The sequence below is a fragment of the Triplophysa dalaica genome, chromosome 20 (assembly GCF_015846415.1).
Source record: "Triplophysa dalaica isolate WHDGS20190420 chromosome 20, ASM1584641v1, whole genome shotgun sequence".
Taxonomy (NCBI): Eukaryota; Metazoa; Chordata; class Actinopteri; order Cypriniformes; family Nemacheilidae; genus Triplophysa; species Triplophysa dalaica.
Window position 1 is genome coordinate 15,843,246 of NC_079561.1, and position 21,411 is coordinate 15,864,656.

General features: G+C 36.3%; 3 protein-coding genes across 3 annotated transcripts; all 3 read left to right on the forward strand.

Moving 5' to 3' along the window:
- On the forward strand, positions 1-2,744 carry hoxc11a (homeobox C11a). The gene is made up of 2 exons (XM_056733425.1): positions 1-798; positions 1,919-2,744. Exons 1-2 carry the CDS (start codon positions 96-98, stop codon positions 2,149-2,151), a joined length of 936 nt encoding a protein of 311 aa, XP_056589403.1. The 5' UTR covers positions 1-95; the 3' UTR covers positions 2,152-2,744.
- Positions 2,745-8,083: 5,339 nt separating this feature from the next.
- Positions 8,084-11,833, forward strand: hoxc10a (homeobox C10a). The gene is made up of 2 exons (XM_056733395.1): positions 8,084-8,949; positions 10,821-11,833. The coding sequence occupies exons 1-2, from the start codon at positions 8,211-8,213 to the stop codon at positions 11,093-11,095; spliced, it is 1,014 nt and encodes a 337-aa protein (XP_056589373.1). The 5' UTR covers positions 8,084-8,210; the 3' UTR covers positions 11,096-11,833.
- A 6,762-nt stretch (positions 11,834-18,595) lies between these two features.
- On the forward strand, positions 18,596-21,411 carry hoxc9a (homeobox C9a). The gene is made up of 2 exons (XM_056733234.1): positions 18,596-19,527; positions 20,579-21,411. Exons 1-2 carry the CDS (start codon positions 18,960-18,962, stop codon positions 20,821-20,823), a joined length of 813 nt encoding a protein of 270 aa, XP_056589212.1. The 5' UTR covers positions 18,596-18,959; the 3' UTR covers positions 20,824-21,411.

The window sequence follows — 21,411 nt, forward strand, 5'->3', positions numbered from 1 at the left end:
TAGACGGATTGCGCGTCATCTCGCCTTCCCAAATTTTCTCCTTCTGCTCCTCGATTGCAAAACATCATATCTGTAGTACGGACTACAGGGGAAAGATGTTCAACTCTGTAAATCTGGGAAACTTCTGCTCCCAGACGCGTAAGGACCGGACATCCGAGTTTGGGGACAGGACGGGCTGTGCCTCCAACATCTACCTCCCCAGCTGCACCTACTACGTTCCCGAATTTTCCGCCGTCTCTTCGTTCCTTCCACAGGGCCCCTCGCGGCAAATCACCTACCCCTATTCCACAAATCTATCTCAGGTGCAGCCGGTGCGAGATGTTTCTTATGGTCTGGACCCGTCCGGCAAGTGGCACCACAGAACCAACTATTCATCTTGCTACTCAGGAGAAGATCTGGTGCACAGAGACTGTCTTCCGCCATCCACCATGACAGAAATGCTCATGAAAAACGAAAGTGTGTACAGCCACCACCACCACCACCACCACCACCAGCATCATCCAAACTCCAACCACCCCTCTACTGGTTTCTATGCCGGCGTAGCGAAAAACAACGTGCTGCCTCAAGGGTTTGATCGCTTTTTTGAAACAGCTTATTGTAGTGCGGATAATCAGCCCGATAATTGTTTACAAAAGAGCGAGATGAACAAACTAGACACTTCGTCACAACAAATCACAGCTGTTGCGGCAGCCCAGGAGCAGGAAAAGGACGCAGAAGATGATGAGGAACATACAAATTCGGGCTCATGTACGTCGTCAGCTACTAAGGAAGGGAACGCGAGCAAGAGCAGTCAGTCGAGTAGGTACCGAAGCTGTAAATGGGGAAAGGTTAAGGGACTAGCCCCGTGTTTTGTCGGTCAGATTTTATGTGGAGTTTTATAAGCATTCAAAGGATTTTATTATAACCTACAAAGCTCTTTCCTCCAACGAAAAGAATTTTTACGATGGGAAAGCGCTTTGAAAAAAGAGGATGTTATACACAGAGGCTACTATACCAGAGTCTGTGAAATTTTAAGAGCGCGCTATTGTGACAAATGCTAACTTTGATCATGAACTTGCGTTGAGCATTTCGGGGGATTTTCTTGTTTAGCTGTCGGGGGTAAAAACCAATTGGGCAGAACATTACTTTTGGCATACTGTGAATTTTGTTTAAGCAGCTTGAAAGCAAACTAGCTAAACCCTGATTAGCTGTGAAACGTGCTGTTAGTCACTAACCATAATGTTAGTGTGCTGGTATTATCAGTCTCTATTGATGTCCAACTTTTAAGCTTTTGTCTCATTTGAAATTAAATCTTAATATATAAATGTATACATATTTTTTATTAAATGATGCATGGCTCCTTTTAATACCAAAAAGTTATTTGGTTATGTATGCGTTTGTTACCTTGCGACACAAAAGAAACATCAACCTCCAATGTCATAATAACTCTTGTAAAATGTTTAGATATTTTCGTTAATATCTTTGTTAGATATAGTTACCAGAAATAAGCTAATGGTCACGGCCATTTACAGCTGTCTGTACCTCAGGCTTACAGTAACATAATATCTCTAGGTTTGGAGGATTTACAATAAAAAAAACATTTTACGTCTATACGTTTAAAAATAGTATAATTCTACCCACGGACCGACAGAAAACAACAGGTAAAACGACAATGACCTTTCGAAGTATATTTAATGGGCGTCAGTGTGTTTCTATGTGTGTGTGTTGTAACATTTATTATTTAAAATACAATCGAGGTTTTAGTTTCGCTTCGAAGTGATATGCATATTTTTTGTATGTTTCCCTATAACATTAAGGCAACGACCTTCGTAACAATTGAAATATAAGTTTTCAAGTAGAACATTTTGTGTCGTCATTTTTTGCAAACAAATTTTTTTGATAATGTATTGATTTCAAATTTCTTTCTGATTATCCCAAGGTACCCCGCGCACAAGAAAGAAGAGATGCCCATACTCCAAGTTTCAGATTCGGGAACTGGAGCGAGAGTTTTTCTTTAACGTTTACATCAACAAGGAGAAACGACTGCAGCTGTCCAGAATGTTAAACCTTACTGACAGACAAGTTAAAATATGGTTTCAAAATCGCAGAATGAAAGAAAAGAAATTAAGCAGAGATCGCTTGCAATATTTTTCTGGGAATCCGTTGCTGTAATTGTTAAAACGTTTTGTCTATTATTTAAAATTCGTCTGTCGTACGCCTACAATATGCCAATCGAAAATATCTGTCTATTTAACAACAGTACTAACTGTTTGAGTAATTTGAGGTTGTAAACAGGAGGGTAGGGACAAGAGAATGCAAATGATATAGTTAGTTATATATGTATAATACAAACCGGCATTTCTCGTTTTGACTGACAAACTGGAGTTTAGATTTGTCACGTCTTTTAAGAAAGTGTTTGAAAACCCTTTGGGAATGGTCACAAAACAGTCTATTATAATAGCAAAATTTAAACAGTTTTGCTTTTTCTTGTTGTATATATGTACATTAAAACATTCACACTCGATTCTTGTTCGAATCTGGAGATGTCATACTTGTTTCTGTTTTCACCATTTAGAACTGTGACTTGTACAATCTGTAATAATGTATTCCTTGTACAGAGAATATGCTGTGTGCATTTGTGAATGTAAATATAATGTTATTTTCGAGTATTCTCACCCTATTCCTGCTGCTATTTTTCTTTACATTGCCCTTGCGACCTTGTGAGCTTTGTTCTTTGACTCTTTAAATTATTTGCTGTATCCAAAGTTCTCCTATTTTGCAGAGGGAAAGCTCAGCGATCGGATTTGGTCTGTTCACTTCACATATTAATCAAAAATAAACACAAATAATGCAAAAATTGTTGCATGTCAACTGTGATTTGATTTTAGAGCATTAAAACACATAAATACTGAGTATCCCAGAGTAAAAAACATTGCGGAATGTGGCAACAATACTGCAACTAGGTTCTAAGAATTAAACAAATCACTCGAAAGAAAACCTTTCTCTCTTCGTTGCTCTCCTCAGACGTTTGGTCACAAAAATATCATTATTGAGCTATATTGTATTAACTACTGATTGATTCATCAAAGTGACTAAATATGTGTATACAAGTTACCATAAAAACCATGCTCTTTTTGTTAAATATTTAAAACAAAGATATTGATCAAAGTGACCGTGGAGATGCTTCATTTTTGAACACGCGAAAAAAAGGGAAGAATTTAGAACATCTTTTAGTGCCTACTAAATGGAATCGCCACTCATGTCTAGACACTGCAATAAAGTCCAAGCCCTAAATTGCTTTTTTCGACTTAATTGCGCCGTCTGTTCGAAGGGAATGGTATTCACTTCCGCAGTAAATAGTAAACAAGAAAGTACGGCTGCAAGAAGAAAACCTACAACAAACCAATTCTGATACATCGCGCGGCCTTGTACAGTCAATTCGCATGCAGACATAATGTCTCTATCACACATATGTAATCTAAAAAGGTAACACGCACAGAGGCGATAGCATTCAATTATGTATAATTGTGTTGCATGTTTTTCCCTTGTGCAGTTTTTTATGTGATCACACTGTATGCATTTTGTCAGAATATGTGGGAACATAGGTGTGCAGTTGTGCGTGTTGGCCCTTGTCTGTATAAATGAATATATATAATTAAAAGTTGTCTTTGAACTTCAATAATGTCAAGGCCTTCACCTTTAACCCATTGCAATAAAGCGGATCAAGAAGCCCCTTCAGTCGGGAAACGCGGTGAACAGCACAGAACCAACCAGAGCAAGTGGGAAAGCAACAAGGAATGTCTAAGCAGCAACACTTTGACCTCTCACATTAAACTGCAGCAGGTAACTTTTCCGGCTTTAGCACTCCCATTGAATACACTTTATTGTCTCTGTAAAATGTCATCTTTTCATGCATGAGATATTTTATGACATTTTGGCATGTTCTTGACCATTTAAAATTGGACGGTTGTGGCTTTTCGCTGGCAACATTTGTTCTTTCTGACAGATCGAAAACAAAGATCTGGGATCACGTGAAAGGTAAGCCGAAGGTAGTGCTTTTACTAACTGAAATGCCATACTATAAAGATTTAAATGCGCCAAAACGCATACAACATATGCCTATTCATTCGCATGCAAAATTGTATAATTAGCTAACACAGAGGTTTCGTTGCCACTGATGTTAACTATCTGTCTGTGATAGAAATGGCGGGTGGAGTTGCGAAGGGGGGCATAGCTAAGGCTCAAGCCTGAATTGTCTTTATGTCACACCCGCCAACCTTGGCCCTGTTCAGTGACGTAGTTAATTTGGTAAATTCCTCTTTCTCACGTCGTCACACTGAGAAGCAGGAACTCTGAACGTCCACCTATCGATCGCTGAGGAGTCCGTCCTTGTCCTCAGCAAACCAATCTGTGCGAAGACTTACAAACAATATACATGAAATAACAGTGTCAGCGGTGGGTTTGTTTGCTATATAAATGCATTTATACAAAAAAATAGCTGTTCTTTTGTGTGGCTATCGTAGTCATTCCGAACAGATAGTGGTATTTGTAAAAAGAGGCGCACTGGAGCACTTTGGGCTGCGGTCTTAGCTATAAAAACTAGGGAAATGGCGGAAGCTGCAGGGACATTAGCATAAAAGGCCTGAACTGATTTCTTCTTGGATGAAGGTAGAAGTTGGATTTTCGTTTTGGGAAAGTCTCACCATAAGCTCTTCAACACATACAAAATAAACGTCAAAAGCCGCACGCTAAAAACAAATGCGTTAACAGACTTGAAAGATAACATTTGCGCACGGAATGAAAAAATAATGCCTTATTGTCCAACAATATATATGTTGGAATTACCCACAATGCATTATATATGTAACAATAACAAAACATTAAATAATAATGCAATAGCTGGGAAAACGGAGAAAATGTACTTGACATTAGGCTACATTTAAAATGAGTTGATACTGGCAGCAATAACAAAAGACGTTTACCATGCGTGTGGTCATACACATTCGTTAGTGTGTTTTCCCTTTACTGTTTGTCCTCCAAAGTGTATTGCTTTGGACTTTGGACACAGCCTATTAACACACACTGTACGGCTATACTTACTTCCGTTCTACTATGTGATGAAAAGCTGTAAATACCATCGCCATTGGTTTTCACTAGTCATTTGTATGGTCTTTTGTGATATAAAAATTTAATATAACGCTGATGTGCTTTGCGATTACCACTCTCTGATTTATAAATGTCTTTAAGAAGTTACATGCATCAACCATACATTTCCAACGAGCTCTACGGGTGAACGCCTGTTTGGTGAGGATAAAAAGGTATAACGCTGGTTTCTTTAAATTTAAAATTTGTTTTATGCTGGTTTCAGTTCCAGAACAGTCATTGAACATCTACCGAAAATGTCACCGTATTTCCATATCCCAGTTCCCCTCGAAAGGCCAACAGAGTAAGACAAAGGCTCAATGTGTTATATGCTGTGTGAATTTTTTTTAATTAAAGTTTAATTTGACGACGGTTATTCTTATTCTCATATTTCTAGCTTCGCGCATGTAGCTAATGGCCTTTTAAATGATCAGAAATCAACACTTATCAAAAATATATGTATATGTGCAGGGCAACTCAGGCATGGATAAAATAAAATAAAATCCTTAAAAATTTAATATCTTAAAACGCAAAAAATGGCAAATATAGATATCGTTTTAATTACAACCTTTAAATACTTAAAAATATGAAAAGTAAATGTTTCAGAGCTGTTGCAAAGGCGCAGGGCTCTTTCCTGTTATAAACACAGACACACACACGCGCACACAAAGATGATAAGACCAGAAACTATTGATCACAAAAAGCAAGTGTTTGTTTTCAATACGTAACATGCTTTTATTGAAATTATTGTAAATAAGCAAACAGTCACAGGCTCTTTGTATTTTATTAAAAGACCAGGATGCATTGCACATTTAAATATGTAAACCGTAGTTAATTTATTATTTGCACTGAAATTTGTTAAGAAAAACAGAGACTCTTAACACCAAAAACAAAACAAATATGCTAATACCTGCAATGATGTTTTAGGCCTGCTATTCTTTCTAGACTTTTTTGTAGACCAAAATTGAAAAAGCTTTGTTTATAAGATGTACATTGAAATGCATTATCATTGTTCTGACAACTTGAACTACAAAATTACTGCACATTAGTCAGAATTTTCACATGTAATTATTCAGAAAATCATGCATTTTGGTTTGAAATGTCATTTTAATTTATACTAAAATAGTATGTACCTTAGCTTACACTACCAACCAATGTTGTCGGTCATGGTAAATATACAGTATGTCGTTGAAGACATACCCTTAATTGTTGAAGATTCACTTAAAGAAAGAAGACTACATATACATTTTAAAATGATATTTGAAAAATGTACATTTTTAAAGAAAACTTTAAAGAAAATGCAAATAAGAGTCAAGATCGTATACTGCTAATTCCACCTTGTGAAATGAATAAAATAAAAGTTTTGAAAGCGGAAAATTGATACGTTAATGCTAGTATGAGACTGCATTAGTTGGCTGTTTTGAATGATCCCTGAAAGTGAGAAGGCTCGATGACAGACAAGTACATAGAGTCCATAGACCAATCACAACCTTCTCCCGTGTCTCATTCTGGGTCACAGGCAGTGACCTCTTAGTTGGTGCCCACACGAAAAAGCGCTGCAAAGACAAACTCTAAAAGATTACTTGCTCGTTCAAGTAAACTTTAATTCTAAATGCACTAGAATACTCCTTTTGTTTTTTTTTTCTCAATAAACTTTAATACAAATGTTTAAAATGATATCTTTGAGTTACCGAAAGAAAGATATGGATACTTTTCTCGGTTTTTATTAGTACAATCGGTTTATATGTATTCAATAACTTAATTTGTTAATTTACATGATGTTTATAATGAAATATGTAATGAATGTGAACAAGCAATCCGGTGTGACCATAATACATTTCTACGGTGTAGCCGCATTACTCTTCCTTATTTTTTAAATGGTCTTAAAATTAGACACGAGGTATTTCTGGCGACGATCAACAGGAAAATATTCTAATGGAATGTAGACATTCGAAGATGCAGCCAATGTTCCGCGAAAATAAATGGAAATATTTATAAAGATTGTTTCTTCAAACTTACCAAAACTCTGAAGGCTGAAGTAAACAGTTTATGACCGTTATTCATTATCCAAGGTTTTGTTAAAGCAAAAGGTTAGTATCATCATTTTTTCAGACTCATTACCATTTGTAGATAGATTTAACACAAATACCATGGTAAAACTATAGGTTTTGTACTGAGAGTAAATTTGCAGTTAATATGCTTCTACTACTAATAAAATAAAAAAAATGGTTACTATTGTTAAACTATGGTTAATTCTTTAATTCACTCACTGCAGAAAGTGAACAACGTAAATTCAAAAAATGTAAATCACTGGATTACCACAACAACAATAAGCCCGGCATCTTAAAAGCAAGCAAACGCCAATGTATGCGCTACTTGGTTCTTGTCATATGTTTATATTTTTCAGGAGCTTAAAAATTAAAAACATTTTTTTTCCTTTTTTAAATGCAGGGTTTTATTTTCAGAATAAAATATTGTAAAATAAATAATGAAAAGGCAATCCCCCAATGTGGCAAAAGGCATTACTCTACAATTGTTATGCATTTTGCAATACTTCAAATGAAATTTACAAAAATGAGCAACAAAAATGTCAACGTGTCTTAAGATTCAATTTCCACTTTTCAAAACCTAACTTACATCCTCTAGTAACCATTGTTCATATCTTAATTGTTAGTTTACTCACTTAGTTTAGGATTTTCCTTTCATTTCATGAAATATTTAATTTACTTGCCTCTCATTCTCTTTTGTTTTGCATCCGCATTAGCCACGTAACTGTATCTGGGGACGGCTGTTCTTTGTTCTGCATTGGTTTCCTTGACCGTAAAAGTCGGCTAGATGGCGCCATTGCTCCACGCTACGCTCCGTAACTTCAACAACTTGACCCCAATGACGTCAAGACGGTCTTGCGCATCAAGGCCACTTTCAAAACCCCATTGGTCTGAAAATCACATGACAAACCGCCTTGAATCCATAATTGTGTTGCTGATATTTTTCACCCCCCCAAAAGATGTCAGCGTCCTACTGTCCATTTCCTCTTCGGCATATAGGAGACTGTTTGAAATCAAAAGAAAAACAAGCTCGGTAACAAAATGTCATGTCCGAACAACGTGGCAGCCAACACATTCCTGATGGACACGCTGGTGGGAGGAACATCTCCATACAGAGGTGAGGGTTATTCCACGAACTCTGTAATGTACATGCAACCGTCTGCAGAATATGGATTCTCCATGATGGGTAGTTTTGGAATTGTTGGTACCCCTCTATCCAAGCGGGATGAGCTGCAGCCGAGCGGGATGCATCTGAGTAGTTTTCAGCATTCGCATTACCTGTCGCAGCGGGACACATGGACTGCAGGCTCTAAAACTTACAGGGGCTCGCAACCTGTTGCCCAGCCTTTGCACCCGTGCTCATATCCAGCCAGTAATGTTAAGGAGGAAGCTCTCCCTTGTCTTTACCAGACTAATAACGATAGCGCCAAGGAGTCCGCTGAGAAATCCACCTACATCCGTCTGGGAGACAATAACAGCCACCCGAATCAAAGCGCCGTCTCCACCCCCGATTATTTCCGACGGAGCCAGGTGTACACCAATGAAAGGGGCCACCATGGAGATGACTTCGGCTCGGACTTTAATCCAATGCCCAGAATAACAACGCGTGTAGAGACACCAGCAGCAGATTCGTGTGTCAAAACCAAAAAAGCGAGGCAGAAACCAGAAGACAAGGGAGGAAATACGCAGGAGGACGACATGGATCAGAGACAGTCTAGAAAAGAGGACAGTGTCTCAAAAACAGACAGTTGTAGCGACGATTCCGAGTGCGAATTGAAAGGTGATAAAACTCATTCCTTTTCTTTCGTTTCTCTTTCCGTCTCTCCCACAAATACACATACACCCATTTCGCGTTGTCTTGTAAATACAAAATGTGAACTGACAATCAACCTTTACGCTTGTTGCTGTATGATTGGCCAGGCCCTGCGTACATCATTACAGTATTTGACTTATATGTGTTCTTTATCCGTTTTCGTCCAAAAAACATCAAATAAACTTATTCATAAAATAAATCTTACATTTTCATCTACATATCAATGGTTGCCTATTTAAAATGTCTCTGCCATTGATTTTTATTAACAAATATCGAAAGACACACACAAAGTGGTGCGGTCATATCCAAGCACAAAGGAGTAAAACAAAATGGTAAACAAAACTTCTTAAAATGAATTAGGATTTTATTTCAACCCAGTTGGTTGTCCATATATACCCACAATAAATTCATATGTACGTGCACTCTCGAAATGTAGCCCCCACATTATTTAATTTTAAAAGTTCATTTGGATTGCATTCGTCCGTAAATGACATTTGTGTTTTTAAATTATTATTTCTATCCATGTATGCGATATTCCTATGCCCACCGTTATTTTACCGCTATATATATGTTTGTATGTATAGCGGTACAATAACACAATCCCAAAGTGTATAAAGACCCAAATAATATATCATATATCAAGGTGTGTAAATGTATTTAGTAAATTATTCATTTAGTAAATTATTGAAACTATTTTTTTGTGAGCCTTTTACTAAAATTAAGTGAAGAATTTCTTGATATTTATAAAGTGACACGTAATACGTAGGGGTGCATATTTAACGAAGCGACAATTTGCGTTTTTGTAAATTTTGAAAAGTAATTACATAAATAAAAAAGCATAAAAACATTTTTTAAATGTTTGCACTCATGTAATTGCGCTTATTTAATTAAAATAATTAAAATCTAATGTTGTGTTGTCATTGCATCAAATGTCAATCAATTGCAGCAGTAAAACGTTAGAAATTATACTAAATCGAAAAAGTGGGTAAATATATGAAGAGTTTTGTTCCAAAATGAGATAACTACGTTTAAATCAAATACCATGTTTTATTATAGGGCATTCCAATCAATATCAATCAAACTACAGTTGGTTTATTTTGATTTAAGCCATACCATCTGAAACACACAGCTATCAAACACAATAAAACATGATAACATCAGAAACATGTTCGGAAAACTGAGTTATTCCTCGTTTTTATTACTCGTTTTGGAACCAAATTCTTCATGTATAAACGTAAAGATATAATTATGGAAAGGAGGAAATATGGCCTCTTCATTTATCTTCCTTCGTACTATCGCTCTAACGAGTATTTAAATTCTCTCTATAAAATGTAATGTCCCCTTCTGAAGAAAGTTATTATTTACACCTTTGTTGATTACATAATATGTCAAATCTGACATTGAACGTACTTTAAGCTCAAACTGAAATCCAAATGCCTTTTTGGCACATTTATTTATTTTGTGAAAAATCGAAAAGGCACATGAGCATTACATTTTTATTTCATAAATGTACAAAATATGGTAAAATATTCAAAGACAGTAAAGATCACTCAATATTAATTAATGAATATATCAATCGCAAAATGGTGAAAACGGACATACTGGATAATTTTAGTATAAAGCAATGAAATAAAACCGCGAGAAAACATTTTTGGCTAAAACAAATATGCGTTTTATGCACAGGTTTAGCCTACATTTATACTGTTATCAAAAAATTATCTGTGTATCTTTTGTAAAATAATAAATAACTCATTAAAATTAGCAACTGTTGCGTCTAAGGTAGACTCTTAACGTGCACTTGCATTGCGGTAATATGTGTTTTTGTTTTACTTCTGCAGACGAGGCTACATTGGAAATAGCAACGGGAAACTGGCTAAAAGCGAAAAGTGGACGAAAAAAGAGATGTCCATACACAAAGCATCAGACACTTGAGCTGGAGAAGGAGTTCTTGTTCAACATGTACTTGACTCGAGAGCGCCGTCTGGAGATCAGCAAGAGTATCAACCTCACAGACAGACAGGTCAAGATCTGGTTCCAAAACAGAAGGATGAAGCTAAAGAAACTCAACAGAGAAAGTCGCGTCCGGGAGCTAACTGGCTATAGCTTCAACTGAGGGCTAAACAAACAGACAAAAGAAAAAATTAGCAAATACTGTTTTTGTCTTCCTACGTCCAGACCCTTTTTCTTTTCCCATTCTTTCCACATTTATTCTCTTTCATTCACAGACTCACACGCATGCATAAAATCTAAAATGGCAAATCAGGGCCCTGGGGGTAAAACGTTGGTTCATGACTTTAATTGCAAAGGGACTGGAGCCTATTTCAAACATTATAAAATATTTAACTATAATTTAATTAACACTTTATCCTGATTTATAATTGTAGAAAACACTCGTATAATATTGAAAATATGGCAATTGTTAAAGGGTCCGAAATTTGATGAAAATTTTCGCGGAAGATTTGCATTATACTCCCAACCCAAAATTCTAGAAACGAGATGTCTACTTGATGTCTTAGATTAGCCTATGTGCTGTCAGTGCGCTTGTCCTATACATTGCGTGCTCTGTATTTTGCATGCTTTGTTCTTCAAGTGTATATGTCAATTTAATGTTTAATTGGAGAGGGTGTAAAATAAAACGGGGTGGGAAAACCTAGTGTCCTTGTATGTCCTTCCCCTAGCATATTTCTCATGTATTCTTCTTGAGAGATAATTTTTCGCTGAGGACAGAGAGGAGCGGTAGAAAGTGCAAAGCACTTCGAATATGAAGAGACCCATAACGTTGATTTAAATATTATCCAGGTGACCACAGTAAGTCAAGGTCATAAAATTGTAATGTCATGACGGTCCTGGAAAGCGCTGGGGGTGGATTTTATGATCTGCAAATATAATGTGCTGCTGCAGTAAAGATGCATTAAAAGGTGAGTGGAGGAGGGCTAATTCACATACTGGAGACTGCAATGTGCTGGCCTCACTGACGCGCTTTGCGGTCTGCCTGGCTGTTTTGCAACCAGGAATCCTTTATTATGGAGTAATGGAAAGCTATGATACGATGGACTGAACACTGATGAATGATAGGAGCTACGGCAACCGTGAATGAATGGATCCTATGAGCTACGATAATCGCATCATGTAGCCTGTAAAGAAAACTCAAGGTAAGATAAAATGTTTCCTATTTGTTCTTCGACTGAGCTCGACGCAGATTCTTCTTAATGCTTTTTGCTTTTAAGTTTCTGTCAATTAACAAGAGCTTTGATTTAAGCGATAGTTGCTTTTTGAGATTGGGACTTTCCTCTAGATACTTCTTGTAGTGACCGATAAGGCAGTGCTGTTGTAGATAGTAGATGAGCACCGTTTTCCAAGTGCAAGTTAAAGTTGTGGAGGTCGACTTACATCATGTTTAATTCATTTATTAATTGTTTATAATTTCTTTGACGGACGATTTCTACATATTTTTGGAATTGTCCTTACATCTTTGATTGTCTTCGTGTGCGTTTTGGTCTCTTTGTGAAAACATTTCAGACAGTCATGCTCTTGTTGAATTTCTGGATTATTTGGATGCTATTGATTTGTAGGTGTGGCTCTCATTAAAATATTTGAAATTAAGAGACGTTTATGCTATAAATATAATTGCTTTTTTGTCAATATGTGTCCAGCTTGGTGTTCTGTCCTTAAAATATTAAAGAAATGGCCTGCAGGCCTATCGAGCCGTCACAGACAATCTTAACATTAAATTGACGTTTGAGGAATGTAAAAATGACTTACTTATATGAAGATTTGTTGTTGGTCTTCTCCTGTGGATAACGCCGTTACGCGCAGCTGGTGCGTGGTTTAGGTAGTTTCATGTTGTTGGGATTGGCTTCCTGGCTCGACAACAAGAAACTGCCTTGATTACGTCAGTTCGTCTTCATCAAGGGCGACAATTGCCGTTAAATTACACCCTGTGCAGTGAAGTTTTTGCAAATGGCATTGTAAATGAACTGAAAGATTATAGCCACAGTGGGCTCTTTTCTCCTTTGCTCGCCTTTATGTGTCAGGCTGTAAAACCGAATTTAGACTCTCAGAGGGGGAAAAAGACTGTAAACACCATGGGACAAACTTAGTCCTTCCCTTAATATAGCGCATTCATTTCAGTCTACGACCAGTCGTGTTTAATCTTCTTATAACATTATGCTGGTGTAGCGAGAGAATATTTTAGAAGACAACACGAGGAACTGAAAGAAAAAAATAGTTAATGGATTGAAAGGCAGGAGTAAAAAGGACAGATTTATTTTTACACATAAATGTGCAACCACGTGTATTACTGTCTACAACGGTGATCTGGTACGATCTGGTATAATTACCTTTTATTCTCTTCAATTCTACATGTGCGCTAATTGGTGGAAATTGAAACACTTTTACAAATATAAAAAAAAACATGTGACAAATGCTGGATTCAATAACATACTCTCTGAAAGTATCCCGTAAATACAATATTGCTAGAAATGTGGAATTCGCTGCTTAACCTCTGTTTAAGCAGCCCCCCCGGCTCTGCCTGGCCGGGGGGGCTGCTTTAGAATTCATACTTGTATTAAATGTGTCTCATGTACAGCTGCTTTGTAACAATGAAAATTGTAAAAAGCGCTATATAAATAAAGTTGAGTTGAGTTGAGTTGAGTTTGAACACAAATTTCACGGCCTGTGGTCAGTCAAACACCATTGACCTGAGACTTCCGTCAATTTGCAAATTGTCCTGTAAATGACCATTTAAACATATTAATTGTAATTAAAACCGTAGTTACTACTGGTAGCCAGTAGCAACAAAATACTAGCAGATGCATTATCTAAGCTTGACAATGTTTGACCTGTAGTTTGCGAAGACCAAAAATATAATGCTGTATAGCAAAACCTGCTCAATTTTAGGCTACCTATTTCTTTATATTATGTTTTTATACATTGTTGATTCGTAATTGATTGATTGATTTGCTACACACTGTAAAATTAACAGTAAAATAAAACGATTTGGTTGCAATGCTCAGTCAAAACAACCGGCAGTTCTTGTACTTAAAGAATGTTTTTTGTAGTTTTGTTAATATCCGGCATAAGTAGACACTTCTAATTATCACATTAGTTTCTAGATGATTAACAGGAAATTTGGGGGTACGTGTAAAGTGTGGAATTTTGAGTTATTTTGGAAAAATCTCAGTTTTGCGCGATGACCTTTATACAGTAACACAGGTCTTACCTTTTAAAACAACTAGATGTCCTTAATGAATCTGTTTTATTGAAGATAATGTTCAATAAATAGTTGTTTGTTGCAAAGACCCCCACGAGCTACTGTTTCTCTTTTTTGTGAGAGAATAGGTTTCAATTTATCTGTATGTTTTCTTAACCCTGTCCCCTCCCTTCAGCTGTTTTGCGACGGGAGGAGACAGTCTGGAATCCAAAGTCATTTTCATTCAGTTGAGTGAATGGGGTTCTCCTCTGGAATGCGTCACCAACAAAGAGTTTACAGCACGCGAAATAGCCCCACAGGACATTGCCGCATAGCATGCAGATATTGCCGCAATATCTACAAATAGCCTAAGGATGAACATAAAAAAGAGAATTCCTATTCCTATTCCTAATTTATGCACGTTGAAAAACCCAGTAGTGAAGTTCGTCGTTTGGTTTCAGTATTACTGCCAAAAGTGGGACGCATGCATTAATTGCAGTACAGCAGACTGTGTCAAAAGGCTTTTTATGTGTTGGGATATCAATGGATATTCTAATGTTCAGATATTTGACAAGAACTCAACATATACTAAAATCGCTGTTTATTGCAAATTTGCAGAAATTATAATAATTCGACACCTGCTTTATAATGTTTTATAAATCTTTTCATTTCTTTGCTTCCTTACAAGATTATTTTTTTCAGTGAGCAGACGTAGATGCCAAATACGAGACTTGGAAAGAGATTACACAAGGAAGCTTATACATTGCATACGATCATTGCGCTGTTTTTGTTATATTTTCTTCTGTTATTTGATTGTGTCAAGTTTTATGTGTTTCTCTGGATCCAAGTGAGATTGCAGAGACACTTGGTTTCTCATTCGAAGCTTCGTCAACGCATTATGAGCTACACCCGTCAATCTGGTTTTGTCCATCATTGAGGAATTCGACAAGAATAGCAGCATTATAAATAATCGATCTATTTCACGGACCCCAAATTATTTTTGATTAAGTAATTCGTGTACTGTGTCGTTTAGGACAGCAAACAATATGTTATTGTGTCTATTTTATTTCTGTCTCTTTCTCGCGCTTTTGTAAAATAATAATTACAATATATCAATGATAAACTTTTTTTTGCTGTTAGTCTGTTTTTAACATTGTGGCGTTAATATAGCTATTTTGTATTTTAAACGATAGTGAATTAAACATTTAACTTTTATACCAACAATATATCTATTCCTTTAACTTAATGTGAAATGAAAATAATTATTAGGTGCTATATTTTTTCAATTTGCTATGTTAAAGTAAATAATGTTTAATGCTTAAATGATAAACAAATGGGGTTTCTGTTTTCATATACATACAAACGAACAAAAAAAAAAAGATTTTAAAAGATTATTGCACACAGAAAACATATGTAAATCTTTAGGACGATCTCTGAAATGCATATCTGCTGAGGGAAGTTTAATACGAGTTTTGCCACCATGTTGTCGTGTTAGCCAGCAAGGCTTTTTGCTGGCATTGGTAATTGAAGCATAACAACTTCAACCTGTTCCCGACATCCTGAGGTCCACGTAGCTGCATTATTTCAACTCTGTTACTGTGTTGTCAAATAAACACATATTAGCATTACACTGAAGGAGAAGTCAATAGCGTATTTTTTCAATATTGTGTAGAGGTGTGTGTGTTTAGAATAACATACATATATATATTAAAATATTTACAAAGTTTTAGATAAATCAAAGTACATTAAGCAGGACAATGTGCTCTTGTTAAAGTACTCCGATGGGTTTCTCAATGCCAGCCTAAAATTCATTTCCAAAATGATGCTAATACAGGAGAAATGCTGAGACGCTATTTCATGTATCATAATCACAGGAGTCTTGGCAATGCATCGGTGGGTTCATGGGTGAAACACGTTTCCCTTAATGATTATCACAGTAAAAAAAATTGTGTTTGTCTTTTAATTAGACTGTGTACATAGTCATTTCCGAAGTGATTACTATGTTTATGTAACAGAGCATACAAACAGCTATGTCTTATAAAGTGTATAAAATGTGTGATGTTCTAAAGGGAAAACTAAATTGAGTTTCCGTGATTGCCATGTCAAGCAAGAGATTTCAATGTCATCCTTAGTCACACTGTTCAGCGTAGTAGCCACACAAACAAACGCTGGCCTCTATTCCACGAATTTGTACATTTATACCAAGGCCTACTGGGAGCTATAGTGCCTCGTAAAACCTCAAGACCTTTTTCAATATAAGTATCATTACATCATTACATATCGTTAAATATAAATAAAAGCGACTACAATATTTCCATTTTTGTCGTTCAACATTAGTCAACAAATAGCTCAAAAATAAAATGATTTGGAATAAAAAAACAATATTGAGTTGATAACAGGTGTAGACAACGAAATTCAATATATAGCGATTTACCAACGAATATTGTTGTTGGATACCAAATAAAATGTATTCATGTATGATTCACTTAATATCACAGAAAGAATATATAATGCAGGAAAATAGACGTTATAGTTCACATTCAAAGACCCAGTTTCTTTTGGACTGTCTTCTTTATTGAAACATAACAATGTTATAATGTTCAATTACAATAGATGTGTTATAATGTTGATCGTAACATAGGCTATGTAACATTGACACAATATTACAAAAGTAAACAATAATGATGATCGAAATGACTCTGACATAAGTACCACGCCCTTTGAAAAACACTGCTAAAGGCTATTGCACTGCTTCAAGATTTAATATTTTAATATGCATTAACACAGATACTATTGTTTTAGGTATAGTTAAATGTTATAGGTAACCATGTAGATTTATGTTCTATAGCCTAGATACAACAGTTTTAGAATTTTACAATTTGATTGTATGCATTAACACCCCCAGTAAAATAAAACCTTGCACAAATAAGGGATTAAATAATTTTCACAGTTTTTCTGCACAGACTATATTACTTCCGCAGTCAATCGTTAAGGAGTATTTTATTTGGGTAAAAAGCAATAAGATGTCGATTAAATCTGTATATACCAACTGTACTAGAGTATAATATTTTTGCCTTTCTTTCCTTTGTTTTTCGTTGTTTTGCTGAATCAAGAATTATGTTGACAGCAAATAAGGGGTTTTGAAAATGAAAATTGTCGCATAATGGGCGGGTCTCTGTAAACTGCTTTCAAACTTGATGTAAATAGTGCTGTTTGAGTAATTGCTATTAAAAGCTATTTTGTACAGTAATATTAACTGTTTTAACCTAAATCCACACAACTCTCCTAGATTTAACCGCATTTTGGCAATGTCTATTGTTGCAACAAAAACAAAGAAGAAAAAAAGCCTGACCTCATGTGGCCGAACTCATACTGGGCCTAACACTGACAATGACTGCAGACCAAAATCACACATTTACAAATGACGATATAGGCCTACCTTTTGTGCAAGATCTAAAATACAACGAACTATTAGAATAGTGTCCTTTTCTAAAAGTAAAAAACGGTATGCCGTCTAGTATTGGATCATTTGTTTCATTCAATTAATTTTTCGTTCATGTTAAAACGTGGCATAATTCGAAATTCAGATTACTAAATTAATAGAAACACGTATAGCCTAATTACAAATATTTTTAAAGCAAAAGCAAACTCATTTTAAATGTAGCTTTTCAAAATACTGAAGTACTTGCATAAACTAATATAGATTTGGTAGAGCTGGACAAACTCTAAAAAAACGACGTTAAAAGGAAAATGTCACATACATTACGACAACCTTTTCGATATAGTGCGGCTTGGTCTTTAAAGACGTCGCAGTGACTCGGATAAATATAAAAATACACACATGTTAAATTCTTATCGTTAAGATAATATTAACAGCTATCGGAGTTTGTAAATATTCGCTATTTTTTCCTAGTGTATTCGACAGAGGTTTGATGAGGCTCCTTTCAAACGCGTAGCGTTGGTTTCATGTTATACTAGGAACTCAACTGCAGTTTTATTAACGACAAGTTTATGAACAATCAAAAGGTCCTCGTAAAAATTTATTGAAGCACATAAAAGCATGCACGTCCACTTGACGAATATAGTCGCAGTTGTGGTACGTTATAAGCGTCTTACTGGTCCCACCGCCCAAATTTTAAAACTCCATTTTATGAGGGATACCCCAATTGTATTTATTTAAAACTCGTGGTAAATAGCACACCAGTGCTTGTCAACCCTCTCGGCACATAAGAGCCATATATTTGTTACATTTATTCCCTCGAGTCCATACCAATTATAGAGAATTAAGAGTAAAAATGAGAAAGAAAATAAAAAAAAGATTTTTTTGTTCCCAATGGTTTTTAATAAACAACATTGTTCAGGGTGGGATGTGCACAAGCATAGCCAAAGCACAGTAGCATACACACGACAAAGATTGATTACACCAAGAAATAGTGCCCTTTTTAAAACGGTTAAAACGCGGCGCTGTTCAACAGGGCTACACATAACCCATTCACATTTATCATATGTAACATTTTCTATTTAAACGCATACATATGCACATATTTATGCTCTATATAAAACACACAACATTAGAATTGAGCAACCTACTGCAACCTCGAAGTGCGTTGCTGTTCCAAGGGGACACTCGCGCATTGATCTGCTGTGCAGTTTTTCAGAGGGTAAATGTAATCACGTGTTCCAGAGACGTCCAATCCGAGTCGCAGAAGCTTTCTGAAATAATTACCTGTCTTGATTGTTCTACGGTCAGATAAAAAAGTACACATACACTCCATATAATAATCGGATGCATGTAAAAGAGAAGGGAAACATCGCCATGTCGGCTACGGGTCCCATAAGTAATTATTATGTGGATTCGTTGATCAACCATGAGAGCGAGGATGTTCTGGCGAGTCGTTTCTCGGTCACTGGTCCGATATCCTCCAGCTCACGACCGACGTCTCTGGTACCGGAATGCGCGGATTACCCATCTTGCAGTTTTGCCCCGAAACCACCAGTGTTTACTACCTCGTGGGCCCCCGTGCACTCGCAGTCGTCAGTGGTTTACCATCCATACACCCACCAACCTCACCTAGGCACAGACTCAAGGTACGTTCGCTCTTGGCTGGAGCCTATCCCCGGTACCGTGTCTTTTCCAGGATATGCAGGGAACAGTAGGCACTACGGGCTGAAACCCGATACCTTCCAGGATCCTCGTGCTGGCGACTCTTTGGGCTCGAACGGACGTGCTTACACGGATTATCTGTATTGTTCGGCCGTCGATATTAGAGAAAAACAGCCAAACACACCATCGCCTGAAACGGAGAGTCTGTCTTCCGGAAAGCAGAAAGACGACAAGGCTGAAATAGACCCAAGTAAGTTAAAACCATTCTTGTTTACAACCGGGTATGGGATGCTTCTCGGTTTATTGCATTCGCTTGGTGGTTGGCTGTTGGCCGTCGTAAAACCAAGTTCTATACTCTTTCATCCTCTGTGCCGTACTCTGCCGACTCAAGTCTATGGGGCTATCCATTGAAAAAACACGCCATAGGATTAGGTTGTAAAACTGGTAGTGGGTTATATACAAATGGTCTCAAGAAAGACAGGTCTGGAAAAGAGGTGGCATGTTTCCAGAAAGCCTTAGCAATATTATCATCAAAGCATGAAGTAACATTACAGTGCTTTATTTACGTATAAATTACGTTTATTAGACTTGGCGTAGAATTCGTACAATCGGCTGTGAAAATAAAGAAATACTAACCTTTAACAAATTCAGAATTTATATTTTATAGTAGATAGGATTTTGGATTTCTAATGAAATTAGTTTTTGAACTATAGACACGTTGTGAGCTGTAGCACAACAATAATTCACGTGGCAAACAAATTGTAAATGTTAAAACAGGCAAAGCTTTGACTGGTACTTTTCTGGAACTTTTCTATTAAATATATTTTACATATAAATGAAACATGGTGAAAAAACACGTGGAATGTTTGAAGGGCATTCATTGAATAGCAGAACTTTGAGCGTAGACTTGTGAAGGCTTGAGTTCCTAGCATTTGCTTTTTATGGGCCTATAAAGCAAATAGGTACATTTCACTAGTTTACGGCGTCATTTCTCTCGAAGAGTTTGCAAAGCCATTACAAATAAACAGAGTTAAAGTGCGACCTCCTATGAAATTATCTGCTATTTACAAGAATTAACATAGAACATTTTTTGTTTGAATATTGGCTAAATAAGAAGTGTTATTTAGTACCAGAGTTCAAACATATTTTGTAAAAAAAATGTGGGATTTTAAACAATTTATTATATTGTGTAATGCTATGAAATGACGGCTATATTCAATACAAATATCTTAAATTAAGTCATCAGGTTTGACTGCAGGTTTGCTTATCAGGCACTAATAACATTGTTTTCTATTTTTCAGATAATCCTGTGGCGAACTGGATCCATGCGCGTTCAACCCGAAAGAAGCGTTGTCCATACACCAAGTATCAAACACTCGAACTCGAAAAGGAATTTTTATTCAATATGTACCTCACAAGAGACCGGCGATATGAGGTAGCAAGAGTGCTGAACCTAACAGAGCGACAAGTCAAAATCTGGTTCCAGAACCGACGGATGAAGATGAAGAAAATGAACAAGGAGAAAAACGACAGTAAAGAACAATAGACCGAACGTCATTGATTGGACACAAGATGAAGGATCATCATTTAGTCTTAACATTTAGCACCTTCAGCCCATAACAGGAGCCGAGAAAGCGATTGTCCTATATGGATATCCGTTATAACGTGCTGACGTATGATTTAATATAAGTGTAATTTTACCATCCTCACTTGAGTCGTATTAATGTGTAGTTTGGATTTACATCATGGTTCTTTATTCACAAACACAAATGTGGACTCGACAGAGAAGCTACTCCGACGTTTCAGCGTGAAAATACTTGAACTACTTCATTTTCAATTTCCTAATTTATGTTCTTCACGTGACTTGTTTCTTTTCTATGCTTTCATTATTTGTAAGAGCTTTAGAAACCGAGTATTTTATAAAGAATAACAAATCTGTTGTGTATCCCATATACTACAGAAATGTGTAGTGTATCCACTACAGATATATCTATATATAATACTATACGTGTTTGCGTCGATGTGCTAAGTTTGTTTCTGATGTACCAGTTTTGTGTATTTTACATTCTTTAAACAGTACAAATGAGTTTCATCATAGATTGTAGATATATTCAAATATATACAACCATGTTAA

Coding starts and splice junctions, on each gene's coding strand:
- hoxc11a (XM_056733425.1), top strand. CDS start 96: ATGTTCAACTCTGTAAATCTGGGAAACTTCTGCTCCCAGACGCGTAAG. Junction 799..1,918: donor GAGCAAGAGCAGTCAGTCGA/GTAGGTACCGAA, acceptor GATTATCCCAAG/GTACCCCGCGCACAAGAAAG.
- hoxc10a (XM_056733395.1), top strand. CDS start 8,211: ATGTCATGTCCGAACAACGTGGCAGCCAACACATTCCTGATGGACACG. Junction 8,950..10,820: donor TTCCGAGTGCGAATTGAAAG/GTGATAAAACTC, acceptor TTACTTCTGCAG/ACGAGGCTACATTGGAAATA.
- hoxc9a (XM_056733234.1), top strand. CDS start 18,960: ATGCATGTAAAAGAGAAGGGAAACATCGCCATGTCGGCTACGGGTCCC. Junction 19,528..20,578: donor CAAGGCTGAAATAGACCCAA/GTAAGTTAAAAC, acceptor TCTATTTTTCAG/ATAATCCTGTGGCGAACTGG.